Raw genomic sequence first — 19,755 nt, 5'->3', positions numbered from 1 at the left:
AGCACATCCATCCTATTCCCTTCTCTGTATGTGACCTCTAAAGTCCTTATGTAATTCAAAAAGTCTATGATTCTGAGAAGCACCATGTTGTTAGGAGCCACCCTGCTTGAGTGAGTTAGTGAAGAAATTCAAATTCAATCACTCATAGGCTAGGGTTCTCATCAGTAACTTAACTGGGGTCATATGTCAAAGGAAAGGCAAGACACATATTTAAATGAATCAGAAGACATTTATTTTGACTCTGACTAAAGTACAATACCCTTACTGCTAGGAAACAAACAACAAAACCACCCACGCTAACAATTCACTTTGAGAAGTCTTATTGCACAACTTCTGTAGGAGTTCAGCAGATGCCCATGGAGCTGGACTGAAAATTCATGAGCACTTGTCTTAGAAAATAAAAACAAAATTGTAATGAAAAGTAAAGTTCAGATTAGCATATACTGGGCAATAGCTAGAGGCACACAAAGATATTCTCAGAAAAAGGAAATAAGTGGTCACGCCAGGCCGAGGAGGAGCTCAATATGTCCGACCAGAGGCCGTGACCTGTGTGAACTTCAAGCACAATGCCTCGAGGGAGGCCCGGGTACTGGGTCAGTGTGGCCCCTGACAAGAGCACCTTTTCTCTAGGTTTCTGGCCCACAGCATTCAGGAGGAGAGAACACAGACCTAATCTACACGCCCAGAGTTAAGCGCTTAGCTGTGAATAAGGTACCATGGCTGAATTCTCAGTATCAATACCTGGTAGGAAGGTGGGATGATATTTTCCAGGCTGTCTCCAGCCTTTTCTCAAAGAGGACAGGTGAGTCATCAGGACCCCCCTGGGGATGAGTGCAAAGACCACCCAAAATGAGATGTCAAGAAATTTGTCCACAGAATTCTTCACAGTGAAGAGTTTACCTACCTCCCTTATGTCTTCGTTACCTTCCTTGATATTCTCCGTCGCACCCACAACTAGCTGGTGGATGCTGTCGATTTCAGTTTCCTGTTACAGAAAAACATTAGACAAATGCATTTTTAAACTGAAAACATATATGTGGACTTGGGGGAAAAATGTGGATTCTGTTCTGCTCTTTACATTGCAAGCATAAAATGGCTGAAAAATCAAGCCCAAAATTAGCTGCAAGGGGTCTTTAAGTAATTTTCTAAAAGTCACTGATCATTCACATACTTGAAAAAATGAAGAAAAAAGGTGATGTATTGGATACCAATCTTATGACCACTCAGGATTTCTGGCTAACAGGTCCTCTTCTCTCCAATACAGTTAAATATATTTTTTATAAATGGATGTTTATCCTTAAGTAGAATAGTAGGTAAATAAGTAGATAAATGTCTTATTTCCTTCAAAAACAGCAGAGATGATGTTTACCTATATCCCTTCCAACTTTGATAATATCTGGTTTGAGAGTAAACCATTTAGCTGTGTAAGGACAAAGAACATACTACCCATTCTAAAGAACAGCATCACGACTTGTCATCGCTGCTGTCTTGCAATTATGGTTCTTCAGAGAACTTAAAGCAAAAGCTAATGAGTTGCTAGAAGCTCAGTCAACATTAATATTCTCGCCATTTAGGTAAGCCAGAAACAAAGGCAGGATATACAAACTGTAAATGCAGTGATCGATTTCAATCTCATGTAATTCTGCAAACACTTAAGTACCTGCCTACTGTGCCCGGAACACTGTGCTAAATGTGCTAAATTAAAAAAAATCCCCCCGGATCCCTTCTACGGATCGCCCAGATCGCGACAGAAGAGAATTTTAGAGGAGGAAAACTGACGAAAACGAGTGTTCCAACCACAGCTCTCTTGAACTGACTTTGCCAAGCAGAAGGAACCTCAGCAGAATATTAAGAGTCTGGTGCAGAGAAAGCATCAGACCAGAATCCACACGTGGAAGGATGATGATTTCCTTAACCTTAGCTGTAGCATTTAAAGATGAAGGAGTCTGCAATGATTTGTATGTTAGCCATGAAAAAACAACTTGCTAAGCAGATATTTCTGAAGCAATTTGTAGCCACAGAGGGGAACAGCCTTCTGGCTGCTTCTGCACCACCATAATCACCCAGGGAACTCATGTGTTCTCTTTAACTGTTTGTTAAGTGACTGGGATTACAAAATGTACTTGCAGATATTCTGTGATTAAGCCTTTTCACTACTTAGAATCTCCTCTCACAGTTAGTGCATGCCTTTCCTGTACCTAATGCACGAGTTAATAGCAGCAATGATTATACATGAAAGGTAGAGTTTGGAATGGGATAGTTGGAAAGACTGTCAGTACTCACTGCCTGCAGTATTTATTAGCTGTTTTGATAAAGTGATCCTGCACTTTATTTTTTAGACTGCAGACATGTAAAAGATCTGTTTTCCCACAATAAAAATTTTAATTTCTGACTGCATAACAAATCTGAGTTAATGACCTATAAATTGCATAGTCTACAACTAGGGTAATCATTATTCATTTTCTAATATTAACCTCAAGACACACACACACACACATACACACACACATATAAAACATTATGTTTAATAAGCACTATCTATTTAAATAAATAAACAAACATAATATTTGATGAAGAGGAAAACTCCATTTGTTCCTGAATTTAATGAAGGAAATTTAAGAACTGGTTCATTATTGCATGTGGCTTAAGGAAGGTAAATAAATGTTTTAGCTAACATTTCTTATGTCAAAGTTGCCTACCCCAATAATTAAGAGAAAAGGCATTTTGCTCGTAAGCATCATTCATTTTTTTCCTTATGCAAGCTACTCTTTATTTTACAAAGGCTAATTGTTTCACTTTTTGCCAACATTTTCATCTTTAAGAAAAATAGGTTTTAAAAATACCTAAAAATGTTAATATACCAGAATAAGCTGCTCTGAAATAGTTCTGAACAGAAAGAAAATGTAGACTTTCCTTTTACAGGAAATGCTAATAATGAGTCTGTACTAGCAGCACCTTTCTCTCTCTCTCTAGATGTACACACACATACATACTCATATACATACATACATATACGTAAGGCATCATTAATTTTTGAAAATTAAGCAGTAGATTTATCAGATTCTAAACAACAAAATATTTATCAGTTGTCTTTTTTAGGAGAAGGGGGATCTCAAGATTTCAGTTACATAGTAGGCAACAAAGTATAAGTGACTAAGAGAAAAGGAAGACATTTCTTATCTACCCCTTTTGCATTATTAAGCACTAAATCAGGGGTTCTCAAACTACTACCCGCGGGCCAGATGCGGCCTTGCCTGGTTATGGCAAATGGGCTGAGGGCCCTCCCACAGTCTGAGGGACAGTGAACTGGCCCCTATTTAAACAGTTTGAGGACCACTGCACTATACAGTTTCAGGGGCGAGCCAGACTTATTTATCCAGATTCTGACTCCCATACTTTGTCTGCCCTTGGGTTCTGGATTCATTTCTATTTTGTTAATCACAGGCACATGCTCCTTCAAGAGCATTATACTGAGCATTTCATCTTCAATGTGCTTTCCTACTAATTAATACTGTAGGCTTACTCTTGCTTAATGGTGTTAATCTCTTCTGCTGAAACACAATGTTAGGCAAGAATGGACATGGGAGGTGTGTCCCGTGAGACTATGGCTGACCATGGGGACAGTCAGCAGACTGACAAGCAATGGAGCTAAAGGGGTTGAGCTGCTCACTTGTCCCATGATCAACTGTTTGATGTGCAGTAAGTGACTGTGCAGAGGACATTACAGAGGGGTTTCATGCCATCATAGAAGGACTTGCGTGTAATGTATTAAATATACTATAAAAGAACATTTAGAAGGTTACAGGTGGTTTAACAGTACTAGGAAATGTCAGAAAAATAATGTGCCTAAGAAATGTGAAGTCATTTATGGTAAGTACATTCCACCTTTACACAAGGATCTTTTTACCTGTTGCAAAACCTTTTCTGTGAAAATCTCTTGGAGTCTGGAAATTTCGACCACTTTTCCCTCAATTTGCCTTCATAAAAATAAGAAAAGATTGAATACATTTAATGTTAACCACAACTTGATTCAGAGATTTAAAAAGCTATAAAATCTTAAGAGTTGAAGAGTTCAAACCCCATAGCAGGACTAAATGGGATAACTCTGCCAGAGATTATGGATTTTTAGTCCCCCTGGCCTCCCCTCCCTCTCCCCGCCACCTCCAAAAGAAAAAGTCTTTCTCCATGTTGGAGGAATTCACAGTGGTTAACTATGGAGAGAATGATGGGAAAGATTAACTTTAAGTATGGCTTTAACAGTAACTCTTTTTTATTCTTTACCTAGTTTTCCCTATCTATGGCAATCTATGGTGAAACTGGCATCTTAAAAAAATAAACAGATGGAATATGCAAATGTTCTTTCCACTGAATGATTGCCTAAGAAGCAATGGAAGAACATGGATTTATATCTAGCTACATCATTTCAAAAATTATTAGAAGGACTTTGAATATGGGCCCAAAGTGAATTCTTACGTTTGCCATCTGACACTTACAAGAAACAAATTCTTAAAAGAGGGGGACATACCAGATTTTATATTCTATATTTGTATTCTATTTTGCAAAATATACATTCAATTTTACCTTCCAGACAGGCTGTTGACACTTAAAGGGTTGGGATAGGGTTGCACAACTGCAAAAGGTTCCCCAGACTCCATGTTATTATTTGAAGGAGCTGTGGTTTTGGTCAGTGTTCCTTCCTCTGGGGGAGAATCTACTTGTTTACACAAATTGCCAAAGACTGGGAAAAATGTATTTCTTAAAGAGTCACCAACCTCCTTCTGCTCATGATCCTTCTTATACTTAGGTGCACTGGTCCTAGAGTGAAGGACATAGAGTCTATCGCTGGGCCTGTTCTCAAGGCCTTTTTAGCTAAAATAAAGCACTGGAGGAAAACTCAGTGGAGAGCCAACTTACAAAGCATCAGTATTTAGTGCAATTATCAGTAACAACAATGATTTCTTAAAGGCTCTCACTGCATCCCCTCTCTGCTTTTACGTGCTGGCCACTTAGGTCCAAACCATGGCCAATTCCTTGCTCTCTGTGGATCATGTACAGTTTCCCATCAAAGTATCACCACGAATGTCCACCCTAAGCTTGCTCCAGAAAAGTACAGAATATCTTTCTGAAAAACATGCAAGTTGTCATTATTTACATACCTCACTTCGTCAAACAAGCTGTTCATCTCCCCCACGAGCCTCTGATTTTCTTGTTCAAACTGGAAAGGAAGCAAACATCACACTGATTTCTATTCAAGGAAAGGAAGGAGAGTGGGATACACACATTAAAACACTGGGTCAGCATTTAGTACTGACGCTTACATTGGAGAAGGAAGGCCGCACTTGCGGGACACTACAGCAGCTCAAAAAATATCAGTCTAAGTTAGAAGGTTTTGCCGTTTTACTAAAAAAAGGACAAGCCCCAAATGCTCCCCCCCCCTTCCTTTCCGCTCCTTCTTTACAATGAGCCCCTCTCGACATTCTCTTCTCTGGCACATGGGGTCACTAATGAACTTTGCCCTTAGACCTCACACAGTATTTTGTTTTGTACCGATCAGATGCATTTATCTGGACTGAGGTTGCACAGAGGCCTGCAGGAGATTACTGGATTTGAAATAAGGGGAAACATTTTCTAGCTCTTAGTCCCACTGGCTTGTCCCCATATTTTGGGGCTGGGCTGAGGGGGGAACTCCCCACTGAGATGAGACCCCGAGACCAACTCCGCAACATCTGTCTCTTCTAGCTGCTCTATTAGCACAGATGCCCCTCCCCCTGCTGATTCTCAATCCTTAAGGAGTCTCCAGGACCTGCAGCCCGTGCGATGGCCACCCCTGGGCAAAGGCTCTACGCCAGGTGGGAGGAGAGGAAGAGCCCTCTGACCCATGGCGCAGTTAGGGGCTTCTGAACCAAGCATGGAGCCTGCCGTAGTGGGATGGGCAGACGGGCACCAAGGGCTCCATGGCCAGGAGGGCGGCTGAAGCCGGTCCTCGGAGGCCCCTCCCGCAGCTTTTGTCGGGACGAGACTTTGGGCAGTTCTGCGTCACCTTCACGTGCGACTTGCGCCATTACCCATCAGGCCATTGGTCCTATTTGAAATCAATGGGCAAACACCACAAGCCCCAAACTGGGGAAAGAAAGCAGGTTCTCTCCTCCAGCATCTACCTCAGTATTTTCACCGCCTTTGCTTTCCTTCATGTCAATCAATAAGCACTTACTGTGTCCCATTATTTGCCCAGCACTGAAACACAAGGACAAAGGCTATGGCTGCTTATACAGCTTTACGCTTTCCCAGCATTTTCATGTCTGATTTCTCTCTGGATCCTCAGCAGTTTCCTTTGGTAGGAAGGATGGATATCACTAAGAGCAGTTTGTGAACTGAGAGGAAAAGGGGTTGCACCATTTGCTCAGTGTCGCACACAGTGGACACAAGGCAGAAAGGCTTCCCGGTTCCACCGCCAATGCTTTGTGTCTCTGATTCCAAGTTAAGTACATTGCAGCTTTTTCTGCCCTCAGTGAAAATGGACTATTATGGGTGAACATGCCCTCTGTAAAACCTCTAGAGGGACTGCTTGCTTCAATGGACTCCCTGAAAACCAGAATACTTTTCTTATTTTAAAGGTTAAATTTTTAAAAAAATTTTTTTATTCTGTAAAAACCTCACTTTTTACCATTTTAACAACATTTTATAGTATTTTCCAATGTAAAGACATAACATTTTCGATGAGAAAATGTATTTGTTCCACTCAAATATAACAGGGAAATTATGTAAAGCCATTACTCATTAACTCACTTAAAATATGTCCTGAGAATCCCCTATATGAACACCCCTTCGTTAGGCTCTGGCCCGGCAGGCAGGCAAAGTCCGAGGATCACTGTGAGCCACTCATATCATTTTGGTCCTCCTGGAAAAGGAAGGACACCGACCGAGGAGGAGGAGGAGGAGGAGGAGGCTCCTTGCTCTCATGACCGTCACTAAGCTCCCCCCCCCCCCCCAAGATCTGTTCCTGGCACAGATGCCCATCACCATCCTCCACCAGCCTGTCACTTTTAGTGGTCCGGGCAGTGCTCTAAGGCCTGGAGCATGACAAAAGCCAAGCGAGAACGCCCAGGAAGAGTCCACGTACTAAGGAGGGAGACAATCTGTACTGATGAGATGCAACAGGAAGGAAGGAGTTGGGGCTCTACGTACTGCCCCCAACTCCGTGCCCCCGAGTGTGTCGAGCTTCTTCTGGTCCGATAGGTATAAGAGACTTGGAGCGTGCCGGTCTCCCCGTCTTGTGGTGAGGAAAGGGCTGAGTAACATGTAAAGAGGGCTACAAACACGGAGGAGCGGCTTTGATCTGGCTGGCCTGGGAGCCATTAAAGTGGTCTCCTGCAGTCTCCAGCAGTCACTGGATGAAATCCCCAAGACTGGAGGCCAATCTGAGACAGAAACGAGCCCACAGGCTTTGGAAGTAAAGAGCACAGCCCTCGATGGGCGACAGTGGGCAGTGGGGGTGACCCCTTCTCAGGGGGCCCAGTACTTTCCAAGTGATTTCAAAGCTGAGGATGTTCTCCCTCCCTTGGCTTTAGAGGCAAAAAGGCCCCAGGAGCCTTCTGGCCCAATCTCATCTTTTTAAGTCTGTTTAACCGAATTCTGGACTTGGGTGGCCATTTAGCAGCTTTGGTGCTATGATTTAGGTCATTTGTCTCTTCTGCCTGCAGGATGATTTCTTCCCTTTTGTTCAGGTCCTCAGGCTCTCTCCTTGAAGCTATTTTTCCTAATTAGGTTTATCCATCCTTGAAGACAGAGATGGAGATCTTCTATCTCTACGAGCCCCTGGGCCGATGCACTGGTCCTGATGATACTTTGTGGGACTGAACTTAATGGGAGCATCATGTGGTTCCTTCCTGTTGATTTAAAGAACATACATGCGCTCGTGTGAGTCCAAGGTGCTGAAGGAAGTGAAACCCGGAGGCACACGTGCATGTCACTGCTTCTCATGCGCTCATCCGCTGGCCATGGACAGCCAATGCTGCTGCCTAAAGACCCAATGTCACTGTCCAGAAGTGATAAAAGGGGACTCGCTTTGGGACTAGCCCATCCCCACCTATTCCTTCTTAAACCACCCTCTGCTTGTCCCCGCTGCTCTCCTGATGAGTGCTCTCTGTGCTCATCCTTCCTCTGCACACGAGGTGGCCACTTGCAGCTCCTCTGGGTTGGACTGTTCTTGGAGAAATAGCAAATTCTCCCAAATGCCTCCTAATTGCCCAGCTCTGGCCGGCTTTCCCTTTCTTTGCCATTTTCCCCCTCTTTCCCTTTCCCCTCTCTTGTATTTCCCCTATTAAAGCAAACAAAACGGACAAACCCAGACCAGGCTGTGCATGTTTCTTTCTTGACTTCCTCAAAGACAAGATTCTTGTTTCTTCTCTCACTATTAGAACATAAATACATGGTCATCATTAACCCCTTTCATTACTTCAAACGTATTTACCTTTCTGGTTTCTCTTGTTTTTCAAAGTCTCTCTCTTGCTTTCTTTTTTTTTTTAAACAAAAGTCCATTTTCTTATGTACAATCCTAACCAGTTTGTCAGGATAAGTTAATCTTGATTTTGGATTTTTTTTTTGCTTTTTGGAATAACATATTTCAGGATTTTCTCTCCTTTAAAGTTGCTATGGAATAGCCTTGATGGATCCTCATGGATTTCTTGTTACTTGAACGCCTGGTGACGTAAGTTCATATTTTCACTTTGCTTGAGCTTCTAATAGGTCTGGGCAGTTTCCTTTTATGCTTTCTTGACTCGTGGTATCCATTTTGTAAAAATTGGTCCTACTTTTCGGGGAGTAACTCTGAAATTGCTGCCTTTCAGTCCAATTTTCACGTCAGTTATTTTTGATGGTAGATATGTGTTCTTCAAATCTCAGTCCTTTGATATTATTCTACTATTTGTTCCCTAATTGAATCATGGAAGTTTTTTTTAAATTACTGAGTCTAATCCTTAGGCAAAGTTTTCAGTCTTCTATTCCCAACTATTCTGCTTCCAAATCTTTCTAATTTCATTTGCCATTTGCTTCATCTTCTTTAAAGAGAAGCTTGGCGTTTTCATTGAGTGCATGGAGCCCTGTGTGGGGCCCGGCCCTCTCCCTTCCGACCTCGCCGCCCAGGTCCACTCCATGTCTGGTCCCCCCCACTCCCCGCATTAGCATGGGAGGCCCTTGAAGACAGGGAAGTCTTATGCTCTGAGTTCTATCCCTAGCCCGTGGCCCTAACCCACAGTAAGGACTTAAGATGCCCTCTCTCTCCATCCTCCACTGTATTCTCCTTTTTGCTTTTCCCCGTGTCTCATCCCAGGTCCTGGTCTGAGGTTTAGGACGAGGCCGAGGCCCTATCCTCGCACAGTTCCTGACAGCCTGGATGGCACTGGTGCTGCCCCACTGTGTGATGGATGCGGGACCCTGGGCTGGCCTCCAGGAAGGCCACCTGGACCTTCTCTCACGCAGGCAGCCAGCAGTTCTGCTGCCATGACTACATTCTGTGTTACAAAATCCCTCAGCCTGAGAACAGCTCATTAGTGAGGAGCCTCTCCACAATTAACTGGGCTGTTCTCTCAGGATTGACCATCAGGCCTGTAGGGACTCGACAGGCAAGTGTTCCAGTGGTAGAGTCTTAAAGAGTCCTGGGTCACCTCCCTGCCATGCTGCCTCCAAGGAAAGAGGATTTAGTACCCAAATCGCAATCAAAATTTTCAAAACCAAGCAGTTTTATCTAAAACATTTATTACCCCTCTATTCGGGATAAAAAGGAAACTACGGTTAAGAGTTTTTACTCAACACTGCATTCTCTTCCTAATATTTGTTAAACATAAACGACAAAATGAAGAATAAAATTACCACTTGTATTTCTTCCGGGGACAACTCATCTTCTCCTCTGCCATCTCCCCATAGGCCAAAGTTAGACTGAGCTGCTGGCAAGTTCTTATCTGCAAAGAAAATACAGGACTGACTCAGGACATCTGCAAACAGAATACGCCAAAAGAACTTACTGGGAGATCAGATTAATTCATTTTGAGGGCAGCAAATACAGGCATTCATTCAACTTTATTCATTTTTTAATTTTTTGTGGTGACTGCTAACAGGTCCACAATGTGCACAAAAGGATTCCCCCCCCCCCCAATTTTTATGTACTCAAATTTTTAAAGATGTGTAAGATTTAAAAACCACAATCTTATTACAGAAAAAGGCTGGGGTTTTTTGTTTGTTTGTTTTTAAACCAAATGATTATATGAAAACAGTATCCTTCCTAGGGCTTATTGGATATCCAAATAGATTTTGCATGTATTTTTACTAATCAATTTTAAAATTTATTTTGGCTTCTCCTCCCCACTCAAAAAAAAAAAAAAGCCCTTTTGCTGTTGTTTTAACCAGATCCACTTCTTAGGTCCGACAGCTAGGGAAAGGCTAAACACATAAAGAGAAGCAGAAGGGGAGAGGGAGGAAAGCCAGCTTCAGAGTCCGGCCACCCCGATCCCCACACACATTACTTATGTCACTTAGTGACATTGCTCTGAGTGCTCACTGGGAGTGTCTGTTGTATCAAAACAAAACGCCTTAAACACAGAAATGATATTAGGGGAAAAACAAACTGCAGTCCTTTCAGGAAAAAGGAGGTTAGGTTTAGGATGCTGAAGTGTGGACTGTGCACAACTGAGAGTTCCCAAGTTAGTCAAGTCTCTTGGGAACTTAAGGTTTATGAGATGAATCAGCTTCTCCACAGAAGGGACCGAGTCCTTACTTTGTGCACAGTAGGTCTGTATCTGAAGCCAGTGTTTCGCATAGAAATGAGTTACTCTTCCCCAGATCATCTCAGTCTTGCCAATTCTTATTGAAAATGACAATAAGATGGGACAGCTGGATTGTGGGAGATTCTGACTACAAGAGGGGCTATAAAAGAGAAACATTTTGAGAACTACTGTAGATGAAAAACTCTAGGTCTATAACTGACTGACTGACCTAATCGATGATCTTTTGGAGAGGGTCAGAGTGAAATTGAAATTTTACAAGTTAATACCAGTGACAAAGAGACAAAGAAAGTGGAATTAGATTGGGCTGGCAATCATAAGTGAGGATAAATATTTCTTTAATGCAGCCAGTAGCTAACTTTAAATATGATTACTGGGGAGAGCAAAATATCAGTTCTGGAAAACCACTGTATTCAAGTGTAATTAAACCAAGCTATTTTTAAAGCACGCTTTTTGCTTCCATTGAAGTGAAAATCCTTAGAGAATAATATTTAAGAAAGAAGGCAGTTAAAAATATGAAGAATACAATTTAAAATTTCGGACAAACTGAGTTTAAATTCACAACCACTTTAACATTGACTGTAGTCCTACATAACAAGCACAGAGATTGTTTTCTTTTCATTTCTTTCCTATCCCATTGGAACCAATTACTTTTGGGAGCTACCGAAGTTGGCAAGGAGGGGCACAGAGCTCATTAAGAGGTTTGGGCACCAGAGTGAGCTGATCATCCTCCCCTAGTGGCTGCCCCTTGTTTTCTTTCACTACCTGTCACTAGGACACTCTTATTCTAACTGGGAAGCTTTCTTAGAGTTGAAACTAGAGCTAGCTTTTTGAATCAGCAAAAAAGGGAACAAAGGAAAAAAGACTGTTTCTTGCCTTTGGAATGAAAATGCATAAAGCTTTTCTCTCTGGCTGCTAATATGAACCTAATTTAAATACTAAGGTACTTAAAAATGAAGTAAAAATATGGCTGGTAACTAAGCCAAGCTTAAAGTTTGTCATTCTGTTAAATAACTAGGGGTCGTCTTTCTTTTTAATAATAACAAAGTGCCGCCGACATTTCTAAAACATTAAAAAACCTCAAACATGTTACATTTACTTTTAAAATTGTAACGTCACATGGAAAAGTTCTTCGTTTCCATAATTTCGTTTCTCTATATACACAATTTTGAAGGAAAGCCATCTTTCTTTTCCTTCATGATGACAGAGCTGAGTCTAGACAACCACAGAAAGGTTTACTGTGTGATACACACTCCACAACGGGCAGTTGGGACACAAAAGAGAGGAAAATGCAAAGGATGGGGCAGCAATAGAGACTGGGGAGAGGCAAGCTCAGAAACCTGACAAAGGACCCATGTGACGCGGCTCCAAGCAGCAAGAGGCAGGAGGGCGCTTTTGGAACCTGAATTCCGTCACTGTAATGTCCTCGCCAAAATGTACTGTTCTCTGTTGAGGTTTTCTTAGGGTCTCTGGAGCAGCCTTCCTTTCAGTTCAGTAACCACCACAAGTACAGCCAGGGGTTAAAGTCCAAATCCTTTATTGTCTCCTTCAAAGTTCTGTCTCCTTTCCTGGGGCCCGGTTAGCTTTCTTAGAGGCCTGTCGCTCTCCTTGGTTCTGAGAGCTTTACTCCTGCCACCAGTCCTTTGTGTTCTCTACCTCGCCAGCTTCTCCAGGTCTTCCTGAATGTCTTGGTTTCTGTGGGGAGGCAGGAGGACGTCCACCACGGTCTCTGTCGTCCAGTTCTGATTCTGGCTGAGTTTGTCTGAGCTTATATGCTCTCTTATCATAGGTGTGACTCTTGTGGAACTATATTAAGTACTAAGTAGTACATGCACTGAACTAGCACCATGCTAAATAACCATTGTCTCTATCAGTTCCACCTAGTTAGCACCTTGTAAGAATCCTTGTTTCAGAGTTCTGGCACATAACACGTCACCTTGAGCACGATACTATTTTGCTGACCCCTGAGGCTGGGGTCAGAGGTTGCAGGGGTATCAGCGCAAGACTGCACTGTCTGGGGACAAAGGGACTGCAAATTATCAGGAAACTTTTGGTAAAATGAATACCTCGGTTTTCCTCCGTGGGTGATTTTTCTTCCGATTCTTCTGAATTCTGTGAGTCTTTCTCAGATGAGGAGGATTCTGCAGATTTACAGCTCTGGTCTGGTTCAAGCCTCGACCTACGAACACCAATAATGCCGTTAATGTTTCCATTTATTTAGTCGGGGCTCGTTCAAAGTATCAGAGAATAAGACCACAGGCCTCCTGGGGCCCCGCCAGGACCAGCTCAAGCCTGGTCCTCCCAGGGAACCCACAGAAGGGGGCTACTTCTGTCTCAGACCCAAGGACTCTGCGTGCCAGTGTCGCTGGTTTGGTTTGTCAGGTTGTTCTGCTCAAGGCAGCCCTTTCCCAGCCAGATTCTTCTCTTGTAGCACACCGACACCAGTCCTGCCTCCCCCTCCTTTGGAGTGAGGGTATGAGACTCCAAAAGGACTGCTGAAAAACCCAGCAGACCCTGTCACTAAAACACCACTTCTGGGAACCAAAGTGAGCCTCTACACAGCTGTTAGAGACAGGACAGGGTGGCAAAGCAAATATTAAATATAAATTTCCAAAGGTGTAAAAAGAAAATACATGTAAATAGTACATTATCGTTTGAGGCACATGAAAACTCTAAAGTAAGATTATTTAAATATTGCTAAAATCTAAAAAATGGGTCTTAACAAGCACACACTATTAATGCCTACTAAAATCTCAGTAAAGGAAATTCACTGTAAGATTAATTGACTTTTAAATAAATGGGTCTTTTTATTGTTTGTAGTCTTTTGCTTCCAGAGTATGCTAATGCACCAGATTTCAATTAAAAATGCATAAAAAGCCTGCAATGCAGACTTTTTAAAAAGCACTCTACTTTGTCTAAGTGATAAAAACAGATTCTAATTATCACATAAAGAGTCTGCTGAAATCCTTAGGGAAATTACAAATCAACTCGTTGAGGATTGGTTTTAAAAGTCATTTTAAAAAGTCATCACAAAGATTAGTTTATGTTCCACCCTTTCTTTTAACTGATTTAACTAAAGATGGGTCTATCACAGATGCAGTCAGGAGTCTCCACCTGGCCCACATCTGTTCACCACTTCCCACACTTGGGCTTCCATTTGAAATTTTTATCAAAAAGAAGGGCGAGGGGGTGGGGAGGGGAAGCTGATCAGGATAAGGAGAAGTAGGGAGAAAAACCCCACCACAATCTCAAAAAAGACCTTTCAGGTTTGAAACAAATTCAAGATTCAAGTACAGGTCTCCTATTTAATCGAAATAAGCAACGCTTTAGGTCCAGTGCACATCATGTGGATGAATTATAATTTTAAAAGTGAATTTCAGATGGAAGCGTTTACTCCGAGCACAGGCACAAGGCATTTGAGTAATAAATTATTCATATACAGACTGGATGAAATCATGTTTTTCCATCTTTACCAACCAACATTTATCCAAAACCTGCTAGGAACATCAGGTACAGAGGTATCACCCATAATGCCTGCATCAAAGTCATTAACTATCCAGTTGGACAGAGAGGACCCATACATAAATTACAAAGAACAATAAGGATGCATATATTAAGGGTTCGGTAAAAGAGTTGGATGGGAAATATATCACAGAAATCTATTTACTTTTTAAAATGAGGATTGATTTATTTTATTTGACTAATTTTCTTATTTTTATTTATTTTAAAATTTATTTTATTTGAAAAAACAGTAAGAAAAAAAAATAAAGCAAAACAAAAAAGAACATTATCATGTGCCCAGCAGAACAGCAGGGAGAATTGAAAACACATAACAACAAATTACCAGATCAAGAAAGTATATGGATTAGAAGAAGAAATTATATTCATGGATGTGCATTATTTCTTTACTTCCTTGTAAATTGTTCTCTGCTGTGTACCTTATTTGCTTTATTCTTTTTTCTCCTTTTGTAGCCCTCCCACTCCCAGGCCAGCTATAATTAAGAAAACAGATTTATGTATACATATGGAGATACATACACATGTATACTTCCCCCACCCATTCACACACGTCTGTGAACCAGGCTTCTCCAGAAGCCGCCCCCCCACCCCTGGCATCAGCATCTCTCCTCTGCCAGCCCTGACTCCACATTTCTCTCTGCCTCCTCACTGGCCTGCACGGGCTGGGCGGACAGTGGGCCTCGGATAAATGTCTGCTGAAATCTGATCAGTGGTCCTCAAACTTTTTAAATAGGGGCCAGCTCACTGTCCCTCAGACTGTTGAGGGGCTAGGCTATAGTAAAAACAAAAGCTCACCCTCTGTCTCCGCTCCTCAGCCCACTTGCCATAACCCGGCGGGCCGCATAAACGTCCTCAGCGGCTGCATCTGGCCCACAGGCCGTAGTGTGAGAACCCCTGCTCCTGATGGTCACTCAGGCCATGGGGCTGGTTGCAAAGTCTTAATGCTCACTGCCCTCATCTCTGAGCCTTAACTTCCTCATTTAGAAGCAGGGTTTGTCTTCCTCCAACTACCTCGTTGGATTCTGGGGGAAAGCACTTGGGGAACATAACTAGGACCAGAATGGACACTGCTAAGCCGACCGAGGCCATGCAGGCCTTTACTTATGAAGTGCTAGGCCCTTTCCGAGCATCAAGGCACACAAATGGTAAGAGCCCCAAAGCTTTTACCTTGAGGTCTGCCCCAAGGAGCAGCCAGCCCACCCCGCAGCCCCAAGCTGACCCAGCAGCCCCCAGGGCTCTCATTTCATTGGACTGGAAGCTCCTCAAGTTCAAGGACAGTTCTCTCTCGCTGGTATTTGTATTCCCAGCCCCTTGCCTAGTGCTTGACACATAGTGAACACTTCAAGCTTTATGTAATACTCATTAAAGGAAAACATCACAAAGAGAAAATTTTTTCTTAAAACAACACTTCAGTTACGTGTTTTCTAGAAATATAACCCAAAAAGATTACTACACTTAATCTAGTTGAAGTGAAGATATAATCAGTATAGACAGATTACATGTGTTTACTGCCAAGAATACATATCCCCCGACTAAATTCTCAAAAACCTGTTTCCCTTCATATTTTTGCAATTAAGAAATTACAGTTCTAATTAGATAGAAATGCCCATTTCTCAAAGAAAGAATACTTACAATCTTTTTTTATCCACCACACGTTTAACTCGGATCGCTCTCTGCTCAGAATAAATTTTACAGACTCCTGTTAACGAAAATTCAAACAGGTTCAATTTTAAAGTTATGTTTCCTGTTCAAAATTATACATAAAATATTTTAGGTAAAATGTTTTTTTCAAGTAACTGGTAAATGTTAGTTTTATGAGGAATGAGATACTTTTTAAATAATCTTCAATGAAATCCAAGACTGCACTTCTGTGTTCCTTGACTTGCTGGGAATGCACTTCCTTGTGTGCTGTAATGAAAAAGGACAATACTTTAATCACTTTGTACTTAATCACACAAAAAGAAACATTATTCAGCTTCTTCTGCAGTAGCGTATTTGAATAAAGCATTTAAAATTTACAATCACAAAGGAAGCTTGTGTAAAATGACTTATAACATTTTCTTAAGTATAAGATTTATTGGGCTTTATAATAGCTAAAGCTTAAAAAAGAAAAGAAACTAAGGTCAAATCATTTAAATTTGATCCTCAATTCCAGATAATATTCTGCAGAAGTCTGACCCCATTTGTACAAATATCATCAATCTACTGAGCTGGATGATCCCAATGGAACCTTTGAGTACAACACTGGATTCCCTGCCAATCTCTGCAGCTTATATGGCCACGGGCACCTTGAGGCCCTCGTGGGTGCCATGGTTGGGAGAAGTTGTCCTTCCAGAGCCTCTTCTGGGCTGAGGCTTTCTGAGCCTGGCTAGGCTAGCTCTTGGCTGATGCTTTCAGCTCTGTGAGGAGCACCAGGATTCAGGATCTATAAACATCCTTTTCGAAAGCCTAGGGCCAACATTCTATCACAACCTGGAGCTAGGACTCCAGCAGACTAAAGCCTTGCTGTTTTTATTCACTCTTCAGTGAATATGAGGCACCCAAAGCACCAGGGATACCCCAAAAGGCCCTTAAGGAGCTCCTCTTCAATCACACACAAAGCAGCCAGAGAGCAGGTGAAGGCAGGAAAGCGGCAGCATGAGGGGGCACGGGGATGGCTCCTGGTAGAGAGGACTTGGGCAGTGTGGAAGTTTAAGGTGAGCTCGGTCCCCTTTCCTGTTCCTTTACTCTGGCTGTCCCCTGAGTGAGTGTCCCACTCACTCTAGTCCTGCACGAGCCTCCCAGCTCGAAGCTCATTCCTGCGCACCCTGGCCAGACACTTCCCAGCTGGGGGGCTTCGGGCAAATCCCTGTGACCACTGCTCGCCTCGATCAGCTGGAGAAGGGAATGGCCCTTTGCCCAGCAAGCACACCGGACGTGAGAATTCACAGGATCATAAAGAGCTGGACGTGACCAGATGACTCAACGACAGCCTGGGCTGGACCCTGGGGACCCAAAGAAAGCCCAAAGCCAGCCCCTGTCCCCAGGGAGGCTACCCACAAGTCACTATGGACCAATATACAAGATGGCGTCAACCCAGAACAATCTAAGGAGGGGAAAGCAGCATTAAGGGATGGACAAAAGGTTTTTTCCTTTCACATGTACAGAGAAGGTGGGATTTTATCTGGTGAATTTTTAAGGGCTGAAGAAAATATGACTTTCATTCTTGACTCTTATTCAGAATTGTACGTTACGTCAAGACCTTCCAGAATCTTGCCCAAATTTCACATTTTCAGTCCCATCTCACACTATTCCCCTTCAAACAGTCTTAAAATTTCAGGAAATAAAGCCCCTCACCATTTCCTCCTCTTTTCAATGCTTCTGCTTAGAATGGACCTGCATAAATGTCCATTTCTCCAATTCTCTCCCTCTTTTCTGGACTGAATTTACCACTTCTGTAACTGCTGTTCCTCATGCTCAGAAAAAGCTCGCTGGCCAGTTTCGGTTAGATTGGGTGACGTGGGCAATCACTGTGATCTCTCTATTTTAATCATCACACTATCCCAGGGTTTACCTTTGTATTTATACTCAAATATGTATTTTTGTGACCCTGCCTGAGTGCTCCAAATTGACGAGAAGGTACTTGAGGACAAGACTATGTTTGACTTGATCTTTTTTTTTCCAAGCCAAAGCAGCACAGATGCATCATAAAATTTTAAATATTCAGTGTCTTTTTATACCATCTTTCTCCCATATATTTTTTTTAAGGTTTAAAAAGTAACCTAATGGCTACAATAACATTTTGTATCACAGCACTGAACAGAAAACTCAGATAAGAAACCCAAAGTGACGAGCAAATGCCACCAGATTTCTAAGTGCTTTGATCACACTCTTCCCCTTGGAGCCCTTGGTTACAAGCCCCGATGTTAAAGAGGCGCTTTCTTTCGAATACTTCACCTTCTGTTCGGAGTTGCTGAATTGCTTCTGAACACGTTCTCATAAATATTTGGGCATCCTGATCAATCTGATCCCGTTCTGTATCCGTCATCCTCATGTAGTCAGACATAATGTGGCTGGAGGGGGAAAAAAAGGTAAAAGTTATAAATAACAATAAGATTTAAAAAACTTATTGTAGCATATTCTTATTGCATAAGAAACATACCTTATTTCCAAACCACTTTTCCTAAAGACAAAGATCTTCATAACAAAAAGGGAATAAGGAGGGTATGAAAAGAATAGACAGGGGATGAGAGCTTCATGGAGAGCCTCATATGTTCCTTTGACCATAGAAAATATAATAATTTTGGATGTTGGTGCAGGAATTTAAAGACCTTTTTAGGTAAACAAGACTCCAGCTTTCTAAAATGCCTTGTTAGAGGCATATATAAAATGCTGACAACAAGGGAAAAAAGTCACTGGTAATGAGAAACAATTAATATTGGCCTTATGGTTTAAAGGATCCGAGTGAGTTCCTGGGCATTTCACTAAGTCCTTAATTTCTGATCCAAGGAACCCGCGACTTTACCTTTTGTTATATTTTAACTTTTTGTGTTCACTGAAGTTCTAATTCATGGTGGAGAACATCTCTGACAGTTTAGAACTTCTTGGGTGTCTAAGTCTGCTTGGTCCCTGAGTTCAAAGATCATCCACGCTAATTCCCACCCATCTTTTCTTCCTCTTGTTGCTGCCATCACTGGGTCCATAAGCCCTTGTTCTCCCTCCTATGGCTTCCAACACTTCTGGAGAATGATTTTTCCAGTTTTATGTACATGAACAAAGAAATCCAAATTGAGTATTTCCAAAAAGGAACAAAACAACAAGAAGCAACTAGAAAATTATTCACTTCCCCATTGGATGCCATGTTCTATTTTATGCTTTTTAAAATTCCCTAAGCCTACCTTAATCCTTGTCAAAAGCCCTAGGAACCAATACTTTGGTTCCCACATGAGAATATAGCATCAATTGCCCCTAAAAAGTGCTCAACGATTTAAGCTTCTCTTTTTTGTTCAGTCATACAATCCCAAGTCCATTCTTATAGAATGGGAAAAGCCCTAACTGCTTTAGGATTGTTTTGCCTAATCTTTCACTAGCCTCCCTTTTTCAAGGGATAAACAAAAAATATAAAATGCCTAAAGATAGGGGAGGGATTTCCTGTTTTAAAAAGAGAACATATTCTAACGCCCAAAATATACAAAGTGAAGCTCTTTGAGTATATTGACATAATTTTAGAAGCCTCCTGCTGCCTATAGCGAAGTACACCGATGTCTGACTGAACCTGGATCCGAGTCTCTGTAATAACGCTCCTGTCCAGCTTTCCTATACATCCCAGTCAAACCCGACTCCTGGGTGTGTCCCAGCCTCGGCCCGTACTCTTTATCGTCCTCTCCACATCGCCATATTTTGGAGCCTGGAGATTTCCCTCTTCACTGATCCTTGATTTGGGTGTGTGATATGTCACTAAAGCACAATAGTAGGCAGTGTA

General features: G+C 42.1%; 1 protein-coding gene across 5 annotated transcripts in view; it reads right to left on the bottom strand.

The window, feature by feature from the left end:
• STX18 (syntaxin 18) overlaps positions 1–19,755 on the bottom strand; it is a 69,158-nt gene that overhangs the window by 1,392 nt on the left and 48,011 nt on the right. For all 5 annotated transcript variants that reach the window (XM_074273418.1, XM_074273417.1, XM_074273420.1 and 2 more), the window contains 8 exons: positions 18,231–18,346; positions 16,125–16,202; positions 15,927–15,993; positions 12,842–12,954; positions 9,868–9,956; positions 5,157–5,215; positions 3,908–3,977; positions 905–985 (listed from right to left, as the gene is read on the bottom strand). In XM_074273418.1, coding sequence (XP_074129519.1) covers positions 905–985; positions 3,908–3,977; positions 5,157–5,215; positions 9,868–9,956; positions 12,842–12,954; positions 15,927–15,993; positions 16,125–16,202; positions 18,231–18,346 — 673 coding nt within the window. The remainder of the gene's footprint in view (positions 1–904; positions 986–3,907; positions 3,978–5,156; positions 5,216–9,867; positions 9,957–12,841; positions 12,955–15,926; positions 15,994–16,124; positions 16,203–18,230; positions 18,347–19,755) is intronic.

Source organism: Sminthopsis crassicaudata, chromosome 6 (assembly GCF_048593235.1).
Source record: "Sminthopsis crassicaudata isolate SCR6 chromosome 6, ASM4859323v1, whole genome shotgun sequence".
NCBI lineage: Eukaryota > Metazoa > Chordata > Mammalia > Dasyuromorphia > Dasyuridae > Sminthopsis > Sminthopsis crassicaudata.
The sequence above is the reverse complement of the archived record's forward strand: the minus strand, read 5'-3'. Positions and strand labels throughout refer to the sequence as shown.